The following is a 12288-nucleotide window of genomic DNA, read 5'->3' as shown; positions in this document are numbered from 1 at the left end:
GGTAGGATGAATATAATGTTTGAAATATAACATTTGCATATACTAATATTTATGTCTAAATAATAGATCTCAGCTAGATACAGTCAGTATGTAGTATACAGGTAAGGTGGCTGTTAATGATTTCTGAATATTCTGTTTAATGCTTTATGTTGCCTACTAGGCTTCTCATATTGACCCAAATCTAAGCAGTGCTTTCTAAGCTAGCCTTTAAATGCAGCATTTTTGTTATAGTAGTATAGTTTATTATAGATCTGTTTCTCCGAAATACTTGCCAGGGCTTGGTCTTCTTTCCCTTTGTTAACTATAGTATTTTCAATTGGTCTGCAGATATTGACGAGTGTGTTGCACATCCTGGTGTCTGTGGTCCTGGCACCTGCTACAATACTTTGGGAAACTACACCTGCATTTGCCCTCCTGAATATATGCAGGTCAATGGAGGACATAACTGCATGGGTATGTAGAATATTATCTTCATTGGAACTGTCTAGATATCAGCTAGTTTTGGAATAAGATTCTGTGCACTAAAATTTCCTATTTAACATGGTCATTTCCAATCTCTTAGAAATCTCTAACCAGAAAACTGAAACTTCGTAAGAATAGACTTGCAGTTATTTATGTTTTTTATAAATTTGAATTTTTATATTGCTTTTTCTTACTTTTAACTCTCAGAATGTAATGTCTTATAGTCTGAAAAGAGATCCAGACGACTGCCAGTGTTCTCATGGTCTTATTCTTTAATAGAACTCAGAAATATTTTTCACTAGTCATTTCCAATAATAAAGTTTGATATATAACTGGATTCAGTAGGCATCTACAGTGTGTTTCTGATTCCTTAGGAATATTGCTTTTACCCCTATGTCTTGAAAATCCGCCAAATTTCAGACATATCTAATGCAAAGAAAGCAGTTAACTACAATCGTTAAATTCTTTTTAAATGTCTCTATATTAGAGTTGCATTCAGAAGCCAGAGTTCTCGGTCGTGGGGTATTAATATTTAGTCAAGTCCGTTTGTTGTTGACTTTGTAAATGATTATTTTCTCACATCTAGACATGAGGAAAAGCTTTTGCTACAGAAGTTATAATGGAACTACCTGTGAGAATGAACTGCCCTTCAATGTAACCAAAAGGATGTGCTGCTGCACCTACAATGTTGGGAAAGCCTGGAACAAACCTTGTGAACCATGTCCAACTCCAGGAACAGGTAAAGCCTACTGCAATCATCTCTTTTTTTTTTTTACATCAGTACTCATCTGCTCCCTTCACATATTAGCTAAAGTTAATATTTTAGCCAGAAAAAAACACATTTTTCACCATTCCCAAGCACAGTGACAATACTCCGTCAACTTCTCACTGGCTGAATTAAGTCTGGCTGTGCTAAAAAGAAATTAATATTTCTTCCATTCTTGAAGTATCACTCCATATTGAGTGGAAAGATACAGTATGAATGCTTGAGGGAAACAATCATTCACACAGGTTGAAAAAAATATTTAGGAAGAGTATGCAGATTTTTCCCTCTAAGCTTCCTCTGAGGTCAAGGACAAGGGAAAAAAATACTGTTAGGTCTCCCTGTATGGAGCTAAGTAAAAAGGCCTGGAAAATACATTCTGACCTTTCCATCATCAGCAGGAGTAACTAAAATGTATTGTTATAGTTAGATCTAATTATTTACTTCATTTTTGTGATGAAAATGAAGAGTCAGGATTTTATAAAATGGCTCTATAAAACGAGTATACTATGATTGCCTTGATCTTTCTTTCTAACAAATAAAAAGGCTTTCACAGGTCTTGTATGTACATAAAATTGCATTCAGACGTATCTATATGTCAGAAATCTATGTTTGTGAGAGTAAGACTACCAGACTGACATATGAGGCATAAGCGAGTCCTCTGAATACGTGATTACAGACCTCCCATCTCTAAAGCTGTCTGCTCGTGGTTTTGGGAAAAGCAGTCATCATGCAGTAATACTAGGGTGAAGATGTCTGTTGCCTGATCAGTCTTGCAGGAGAATTAATTTAGGGTAATAGAATTCAGTAACTGAATTGCTGATGAATACATTTATCCAGATAGTTCTAATCTCTGTCAGAAGAGAAAGATTGTGTTTCATTACTTAAGTGTATTAACCTTTCCAGATTTTTCATTTGTGTCTCAAGTCTGAGCACGATCCTCTTCCTTGCTTTTGCATTCCATCTGCTGAAGATGGTCAAGTTGCAAAAGCTCAGTAAGCAGGGCATGCTGAAGGGAAGTAAAAAACTCATTCTGCAAAATAGGGTGAAAATAATAAGGTTTTCTGTTCTTTTTCGGTTAGTCTTTATTGAGTTTCTTGCCTGGAACAAATCACCCTTGAAAGCTCAGCTTTCAAGGAAAAATCATTGGTCAGAGAATTACCAGCTTGGAAACCTGACAGTAGCACCTGGACCTCATTAAAAGATTCTTATAGAAAGAGCTTTCCTAAATTGAGGGGAATAGGGGGGTGGGAGGAGAACAAAAAACTGTTTCGTACAAATACATTTTACTTTTTAATCAACTTTGCGCTGAGCTAGTGTCGCTAAAGTCATACCTCTTGTGGGTGCATCGTCTGTGGTGTTAGTGTAAATAATATATTCCTTCCATTCCACATAGTATATTCTGGTGATGTAAGGGAAATAGCATATTATTTAGGGAAGATTTTCTCGCACAAGAAGTAAAGAGGAGGAAAATAGAACTGAAAAGAAAAACACCCTCTCCCTTTCCTTTCTTGAATAGGAGCAGTGAAAATGAAGGAGTGTTCGTAGCAGTCAGGAATGGGAGATGAAAACAAGAGAGGAAATACTTGCTATCACAGAGAGCTCATAAAATTCTTTTCCACAGTCATTTGTTTCTCTACCATAAAATTATCATGATGACAACACAATGAGAAAATGCAGCAAATACTTACAGGGATTCATGCAGTTAATATTCTCAGTTGAGGAAGGAATTCTCTTTTTAAATTGGTAAGACAGGTTCTCAAAAACGTTTGCCATTTTTAAAGCTTTGCTAAAGCAATTTCACTGAGTCTGAAAGAAGATGTGGGGTGAAAGTGTTTCCTGAAGTACTTCGGCATGGCCTTGTTAGCTGTTTTAAGTGCCTTTCCTGTGTTTGGAAACACAGCTGACCCTCTTCTAACCATGAAAATAGATTGTGTGAGGGATCAGACACAGATTGCTAGTGTAAATGGTTGAATAGCTGAACTTACAGGATATAATCAGTTGTTCTGAAATCTAAGAGAGGGCTAAACGTCACAGACAGGGATTAAGATACAGTGACCTTTTCCATTTTGCTAGACTGAGCTCGGTAGCTCATTAAAAGCATTATTCTGCTCTGATGAGAATTGTATTGTTCCTCTAAACGAACTTCGCATGCCAATATTTTCTTTGTGAAATATTTTCTTCATGTATTTTCTTTCATGTATTCATGCTTAACAACAATCTGATGCCTTCAGACAGTAAAGATTAGATTGCTTAGGATTACTCATTATACTGATCATAACATTACTGTAGAGGCCTGAGTGAGTTTATCATTCTTGGGGCAGCTTTTTCCACCCAAAGAAATGTAAAAAGCTGCTTCAGTGCTACAAAGTAGCCAGGTATTTGCAGAACTTTTTTCATGGTTGGATCATTTTGAAAGTGCTTGACTTCAGAGGGTTTTTTTTTTCCGTATTGTGTGTTAGATCTTTTTGTCCTATGAAAAATAATACAGTGAAAAGTATGTGGTTTTTGGAAATAGTCTTTAAAAAATAGTTGCAAAGGCAAGCTTGCAGAAAGTAAATCTCTGGAGTGTTTGTATATTGCTAATTTGGCACTCTTTTATGAAAGCATTATGCTGCAGTCCTGATGTATTACATGCTGTTTTTCTACACAGTACAAACTGAAAAGAAAAAAAATAGGAAGAACTCCATTAAATAAGATGTAAAATATATAGGAAAGTAGGCTTGCGATCTTCAAAGCTGTTTTTTCATTGTCCCAGAACTAATGTTAGGCATTATCTCAGGAATAGGTTGTCATCATCCATAGGGACAGGGTAATAAACATTAGGCCCTCGTCTTAGCGAGTGTGTATGTTTCACAGATTTTCTGACAATAGTAGGTGGCATAAATCTCAGTGTAGAAAAGAACTGTTAAAAAGAAAACCTTAAATCTTATACTTATTGATATGAAAGAGCAGAAGAAAATGCTGAGGTTCAGATGTTGGAGCCTACTCAGCTACCTACAAAAATGACAAAGGATATTTGAATGTGAAAAAATTATCTTTCCAAATCATATTCTGAGCAGCAATCAGCTGTTTTTGCTGAAATTAATATATATTTTGTATTCAAGTTATTAGTGCATTAAACTTTGTAAGATTTTAAGCTAATGAAAAGCTACCGTTAAAGTGTAGAGAATCAAGAAATTCAGATAACAGCCAGGAGAGAAATAAACTGTCAACACTCTGGAAAAAAAGAAGGGTCTTCTTTATTTCATTATGGTACTGGAAGAGATACCTTAATAATTTGTCTAAATTGTAGGTTTAGAGTTGAGTTAAGTTCATACGCTCACTTTCTTTGAACACTAACTGTCAGAGAGCAGACTTAGTGTTGGGTTCTCATCAGTGGACAGAGCACCAAGACAAAAGTCTTCAGATGTTATTCTTTCAGAACCACTTTGAATTTTAGCTAAGTGGGACATTTAAAAATTGTTATCCATATTCTTTAAAAGAAAATTTTGCCTTGACTTAACACTTTGCAGGTATGAATGTCTTTGCAGGTATGAATGTCTATCACATTACTTAGAATTTTTCATGAAGAAGATTATAAAAGGTTAGGACAGAAAAATACTTTTTGTGTGGAGAATTTGAGTGTTCATAGCATCCCACAAGATTTTAAACAGGAGCTGGATGTATTTTGTTAGCAAACACATAACCTAATGCAAGCTCCTCATGGAAATAAGTTTTTCAAGTCTTCACACTGGAAATATTTTGCTCCTCTCAGACAAGTGGAATTTCAGTATGGATTTCCACCAGTACTCTTAAGTATTTCACAAATGACATAGCAAACAGCAGTTACAGTCATGTAATTTTTGGTATTTCTGCCTGGATCAAAGTTAGTATATTGTAAACATGTTACATATTTATTCTTGAAAATGTTGTTGTACCAGTAAGGTCTTATCAATATAGGTGCTTTATACTTTCCTTAAACACATAATTGTTTATTTCTTATATCCTGCAATTATTACTAGATTCTGTGGTATCTAGAAATAAGAACTAGATAGAGATACTTGTTCACAAGTAGCTGATTTTTTGTCTGCATGCTGGAAATCCACTAACTCCATATACCTTGCCTGCAGTACCTTGCAGTTACTGATTTCATACTTGTGTGCATTTCCCATAGAATTATTTGAGATTTGAGTTTGAGTTTCCCACAGAATTGTTTGGGGAGGCAGCTTTAAAGGTTATCCAGTCCAACTGCCATTCTCAGGTATAAAATGAGCATAGAGAACCAGTGCTCTTTGAAGCACCTTTTTCAAAGTAGAGTGTCCATCCTGCTCCTCAGTTCAGTGGAACTAAGTTGCAGTAATCTTTACAAAAAAGAAACAGCAACAGTATTGTCAGAGAAGGCTGAGAACAGGTAAGTCACATTTATTCCTTCCTTCTGAAACTTGCTGCAGATTCTCTGCAGGTTTCTAGAAAGCAGAAACCAACCTTAAAAGGCAAGTTACAGAGTTCTATTTAAAACAAAACCTGAAGCTCTGCTTGCTCAAATCAGACAGATTTTCTCATGCCAAAGTCTGCAAAGATTTGCAAAAAGACAGGTATGAATTAGTGCTCCATTCGCATTTGTTAACTGGCAACTTGAATTTTCAGTATTAATTTGTACAGGGTGCAGTGGCATCTTCTGTCTATATTTGGCTTATATCAGCTCTGAGAAAACTACAAGTAATTGGGAGATCTATAAATACTGAAAATATGTTTTTCTGTCGTATGCTCTAGCTGAATTCAAGAACATATGTGGCAATATTCCTGGCTTTACTTTTGACATTCATACTGGAAAAGCTGTTGGTAAGTTTGAATAAACTTATTTTAACCAACAATTCTTACAGATAGTACTGAAATTAATATTTCATAAAATAAAATCCTTATTCCTTTTTGTAGACCTGCAGGTGACATGTTGTGAGAGCAAACTTATAATGGTTTGGGTTTTTTTATTGTTTTTATTCCCAAATTTTTTAGTAATTTTTTTTGCTCCCCTTCCATCCTGTTCCATAGGTTTGAGTTTTAATTAGTAAGGTGAAAAGTTTACTTTCAAAAATGTTGGTGGACTTATTAGTTTGTAATAGCTCTGAATCTTGTCTCATACTTAGTATTTCTCTGTATCACTTATGGAACTCCACATAGTTTATTTTTTCTCATAGTGGAAAAATATTCTCATAGTGGAAAAATACATACTTAGATTTATGTTGTGTATATAGCTTAAGTAGATTAAAAGAAACATCTCAGCTCAGTGTAAAGAACAGTAAAATTGAGAATACTGCATACGTGTGCAGTATGTAAAGCCACAAGAACTGACCAGATCATCTGAATTTCAGACATCGACGAATGTAAAGAAATCCCAGGAATCTGTGCAAATGGTGTTTGCATCAATCAGATCGGCAGCTTCCGTTGTGAATGCCCAACTGGATTCAGCTACAATGACCTGCTCTTGGTCTGTGAAGGTGATTTGAAGTGATGTTATTTTCTACCTAGTCCCCATAAGCATACTTATCTTAAAGGGAAGGAGCAAATTTAACTTACAAGTTTTTGAAACTCTAATTGATAAGTTGTGAGTTTTCTTGTAGGGTTCAAGACTGTTATAAATGTGTTTGTGGTATGTTTGTCTTTAATACATACGCACATGCACTTAATTTGTCATTGTTTTGTGTCAGGTAATGCACTGACGCCTAAGTTGCTAGTAAATGAAATACTTTTGTTTTGAGGTGGTAATTTGATCCTTGTTCTTAAAACTTGTTCAAAGAAAAGCTTCCCTTGATATTTCCTTCTTCTATCTGTTCATCTGTGGTTTTATAGATAAACAAGTATCAGATATTTGTAAAATATAGTAGTGAAGTTTTATGCGTCCTAAAGTTAATAGAATTTTTATCATTGGTATTCAGGGGACTACTGCTGAAGAAACTTGTGCCCTAAACTGCTAAAAATATGTGCTACTTATTTTTCCCCTAAAAAATTGTTTTGTTTAACATATACAAAGGCACAGAGGAACTTAATACAGAGAATTAATTGATTTATGTATCCCTTTGAAATTGCGTGGCTGCTTCTGTGTGTACGGAGTTGGTTTCGTAAGATTTTCTTTTATCCAAAAAGAGTACTGTTGATGAAATGCTATTGATTTTGCCTTTGATTTGCATTTATGGCATGAGAAGTTGGAATTTAGCATTTTCATACTTGGTTGAGGACAGCCTACCGAGATCAGTCTTGCATGTGACTGACAATGCAATCCAAATACTAAGACGGAAATGAATGTCTTGTGGTTTTTGACTTTGTCTCTTGGTATTTCAGATATTGATGAGTGCAGTAATGGAGACAATCTCTGTCAGAGGAACGCAGACTGTATCAACAGTCCTGGTAGTTACCGTTGTGAATGTGCTGCTGGTTTTAAACTTTCACCCAATGGTGCCTGTGTTGGTAAGAAATCAGTAGATTTTTCTGGTCTGAATCTATTTGTACCCAATCCAAGGTCTGTACTTGATTCTCTAGAAGGATAAAAGCAACATTTATTTTCTGTTGCCTTGCATATTCTAATGTTGTTTTATGTAACAGTTTTTATTTTATAGCTCTGTTTCTTTGTACAAGGAAAGAAAAGACAGAGTAAATTTTTCAAACATTCTTGAGGTATCAACCAAATAGTAACAGTAGTTTTGACCTTGAGGTGTATAGGCAAGAAGTTCTTATAAAATTAATTTTTGTTATGATTCAGATTTAGTTATGAATAATTTTGAATCTGGTTTTAATTATCACGACAGATTGTAAGAATATATTTGTGTAAAATGAATGAATAATAAAAGTCTATAATGTGTACCATCTGTTTTATATTTTTGTTATAGATCGCAATGAATGTCTGGAAATTCCTAATGTTTGCAGTCATGGTTTATGTGTGGACATGCAGGGAAGTTACCAGTGCATATGTCACAATGGTTTTAAGGCATCTCAAGACCAGACTATGTGCATGGGTATGTAAAGAAAATGTTTTTGTGGTTTAAAAACAGGGGGACGACAGAAGGGAGTGAATTTAGATTTATGTATTTTAGTTGTATAAGAAGAATACGTTGGCATTAAAAAAGACTGTTCATATGGTTTTGAATGTTATGAATGAAGCACATGAAGTTGCCATTAGAGTAAATATGTCAGTTGGAGAACAAATCGCAGTATTCTCAGAGATAGCTACATGTTACTGAAGAGTGTGTTAACCCCGTTTTCACTAAAATACATAACATCTTGAAAGAAAGGTTTATAGGTGATGTGATAAGAGTTTAGAGGTTATGGAAACTATCCCACAGGAAAATTTATATATGTGAATAAACAAAAACGTTTCAGAAAGTCGAAAAGACCTAAGACATTAAGACCTAAGTGTCATTCAGATCCTCATGAAACTCCAAGTACAACTTGAACATAAGGTAGAAAGTACTGAATGTGCCCTAAAAAGTAGATGTATCCAAGACTTACTGGGCAAAATTTATAGTTCTGGGTGCACTATGGCATCATAAATTTGCTTATACAAACTACATTGTGAGCAATTACATAACTCCAATATGGAGCACTTTCAGCAGATTTTCATGTGCATAAAAGTAAAATGTGTATATTCATTTCAGACTGACCAAAGGCTGAGATGCTCTATCCTTTGTATTGAATTCATATAAGTAACATGCATTAAGAAATGAAAAATTATTACTAGGGAAAATAAAAACATAAATGCACTTATGCACATATGCACTATCTTTCCAGGTAGGAGTATGTTTTAGAATACAAGTGAAAAATAAGTGTCATATGCACTGTACTTACTGTCTTGCATAAGGACTGTAAGAACTTACACACCGTGCTGTAAAAATCAGTAGTATAAATAAAACATGGAAGAGATGAAGGGAGAGACTGAGGCTTAGAATGCTGTCACTGTGTGCACATGTATCACACTAAGAAATACTTGGGGAAAATAAATTCCAGCATACACTTTTGTTTCTCTTTGCAGATGTTGATGAATGTGAACGCCATCCATGTGGAAATGGAACATGTAAAAACACTGTTGGATCATATAACTGTCTGTGTTATCCAGGATTTGAATTAACTCATAATAATGATTGTATGGGTAGGTGATATAATCCAAACTTTGATTTCATTGTTGCTGGCTTAATAAGTGAAGGAGGTTGTATAATTAAAATTCAAAGATGTTAAGATGTTTTGGACTGCTAGGGAAGTTAATTGAATCCAGGAATAGTTAGTAATTATTATTATTTTTGAACATTCAAAATACATAGGCAGTCTGAGGTAATGTAAACCCTGAAACTCTGGACCGCTGGGGCAGCCTTACTGTTCACTGGCATTTTAAGACAGCCCTCAAAAAGATTAATTGGGCAATTGTAGCACACATCTTTTGCTACTGGCAAAGACTATAAGAACCACTCACAGTAAGTATGAGTAGTATCACAACACCAGCATTACCTCAAGAATATAAAATAATTTCTTAATTTTGCCATATTATTTGAAATTTTTGCACAGCGTGAAGGAAAAAAGAGATCAGCAGTAAGAAAGACGGTATAACTAGTCTTCTAAATCTCCTGCTCTCCTGAGGTGAACTCTGCTTATATACAGTGATACTGCTGTTTCCTATTCCTTAATAGTGGCCAGCAAAAGGATATTGATGGTTTTGGACGATTTTAATACTAGTGATAGAGAATAGGCTTTCTCAGCTAAAGAATAGACTTTTTAAGTCTCAGGAGAATGTCCTTGTGCAAAGCCAAAAAGCCAAAAAGCAAGCTACCACATTCCTTTCTGCTACAGAAGAAAGACAAAACAAAGTCTGCTGGTTCCTTTGTGGTTCAGGAGAGAACTAAAACATCTTGAAAATATTTTAAATCCTTTGTTTGTCCAGGAAAGAGAAAATTCAAAAATTGTTCTAGAAGGAAGAGACTGCAATGGTATTTGTTCCAAAGAGGTTCTTTGCAGTGGCAGTAAAAGCTGCCAGGATACTGCCAGGACCATCCAGTGCCTCTCTGCCAGAATATGCCTTCAAGGAGGCTAAGGAGTCGAGCTGACTCTGCGACTTGGCTCTTGTGAGCATGTTTCTTGACAGTTTGGAGAGACCTGGGGCTTTCTTCCAAGCTATCACAGTCATTCATAAGCAATTTAAGCCCACTGCACTGTAATACTCCAAAGATATTTGCAGTTGTGAAACTGTAACGTACAAGAAATGCACTGTGGAATAAGCTAGCAATCAGGCACAACTTTACTGGCTGAAGCAGAGGGTACATCTTGTTCAGGAGCTGTTACTCTACATTTTTGAAGACAGCTAGAAACCTCTTTAGTAAAACTGATGTAAGTCTTCATCATTCAAATTAAAATATTTTACCACAGTGAGGTATAAATTGTTCTTCCAGCATGATATTAACCCAATCTACTTGATTTTCCTTTCTTACACTTTTTCATCTGTAATACTCATCTGTAATACATTACTGTATTATAAAGTGTTTCTTTCAGTTTGCATATCTACTTGAGCGCGTATGAAATCCAGAGAAAGTCCAGAACACCCCATGTAACCTTTTCTGTGTCTGGAGTTAGTATAATACAGTCACTTGGCAGTAATTAACTGTCTCCAAATGCAGTAGCTGAGGTAATGCTGCAAATTTAAAAAGTATAATTCCCTTCCCTACCAAAAAAAAAAATAGAACATATATCTTAAAGCACTTGAGTGAGAGTTACTTTCCATTTGTCAACTGTTCTTTTGTTGCTGCAGTATTTGCCTTTTCCATGGAAATACACAGATGTATTGCTACTTTAGTTTGTTTATAACATACTGTATATACTGCACCTGCTTATATATTTCAATGAGAGATCAACTCTTGCTTCGGGGTTTTGCTTTGTTTCTTACAGATATTGATGAGTGCAGTTCCTTCTTTGGTCAGGTGTGCAGAAATGGCCGGTGTTTCAATGAAATTGGTTCCTTCAAATGTTTATGTAATGAAGGATATGAACTTACTGTAGATGGCAAGAATTGCATTGGTATGTATATTACCATAATGAGATGTTACAGTACTGCTGAGATGAAAAAATAAAACTGAATATTTAAGAATGAAAAAAATAACTTCAGTGTGAAGTATGTATGTACTTCAAGACTTCAGTATAACTCAAAAGAAATAACTGATTTTTTGAATAATTGATCTTTGTAACTTTAAATGCCTAAAAAGAAGAAAATGAGAAAAATACCCTGCCATCTTTTTAATGAATGACACTGTTTTGTAATGCAAGAACAATGTCATAAGAATCACATGATCCTAAGTCTTTCCTGATGCCATCTGCTCTCTTAAGATACTAACGAGTGTGTGGCACTGCCTGGTTCATGTTCCCCTGGTACCTGTCAAAATTTGGAAGGATCATTCAGATGCATCTGTCCACCAGGATATGAAGTGAAGAGTGAAAGTTGTATTGGTAAGGCAAGTTGTAATTTTGCTTCCAAATGAATTAATGGTGAATTAAGATTTGGTTTATGAGGATGAGGAAGAAATTCAAGTTATAACTCAGTTTTTTTTATCAGAACTGCTGTGAATGAATTTACCATTTAAATATACTATGTGAGGCACTTGCAAGAAGGGTGCATGCAGGTGATATTCAGGAGCAAATTCAGGAGCCTTTGGTTCCTGAATGGCCAGTGGACAAGTGTTAGTTGCTGTCTCTCTACTGTGGCTACATAAGCTGACCAATTGTCAGCTTAAATTACTGAGGTTAGCTGGTGTGACATCCCCTAACACACTCATTGAAGTAAGTCCCAATTATAAACAAGTAGCTTGTATGAAATGAAGAAAAAACTTAATAATTAGTCTTATGTTAACCTAATATTGTGAGTGCAGGAACAAAGACTGAACAAAGGAACTTTGTTGAATTTTTGTTATGTACAAGAAGATATATTTTCTAAATCCCAGAGCTTTCTCATTCTATTGTATCGTACCATAATGCTTAGTTTTCCTGCCAACTTTATGGTTTCTTTTGTTAGCTGCTGTTCCCACATTAGCAGTTGTGTTAAAGATAAATTCAAATCA

At 35.1% G+C, this 12288-nt stretch overlaps 1 protein-coding gene across 2 annotated transcripts in view; it reads left to right on the top strand.

The window, feature by feature from the left end:
- FBN2 (fibrillin 2) overlaps positions 1 to 12288 on the top strand; it is a 157269-nt gene that overhangs the window by 124130 nt on the left and 20851 nt on the right. For both annotated transcript variants that reach the window (XM_042822846.1, XM_042822847.1), the window contains exons 40-48: positions 328 to 453; positions 1049 to 1201; positions 5981 to 6049; positions 6577 to 6702; positions 7544 to 7669; positions 8089 to 8214; positions 9228 to 9344; positions 11126 to 11254; positions 11561 to 11680. In XM_042822846.1, coding sequence (XP_042678780.1) covers positions 328 to 453; positions 1049 to 1201; positions 5981 to 6049; positions 6577 to 6702; positions 7544 to 7669; positions 8089 to 8214; positions 9228 to 9344; positions 11126 to 11254; positions 11561 to 11680 — 1092 coding nt within the window. The remainder of the gene's footprint in view (positions 1 to 327; positions 454 to 1048; positions 1202 to 5980; positions 6050 to 6576; positions 6703 to 7543; positions 7670 to 8088; positions 8215 to 9227; positions 9345 to 11125; positions 11255 to 11560; positions 11681 to 12288) is intronic.

The sequence above is a fragment of the Centrocercus urophasianus genome, unplaced genomic scaffold (genome assembly GCF_019232065.1).
Source record: "Centrocercus urophasianus isolate 14NV4802_14NV808 unplaced genomic scaffold, USGS_Curo_1.0 seq_21, whole genome shotgun sequence".
In the NCBI taxonomy this organism is placed as follows: domain Eukaryota; kingdom Metazoa; phylum Chordata; class Aves; order Galliformes; family Phasianidae; genus Centrocercus; species Centrocercus urophasianus.
The sequence above is the reverse complement of the archived record's forward strand: the minus strand, read 5'-3'. Positions and strand labels throughout refer to the sequence as shown.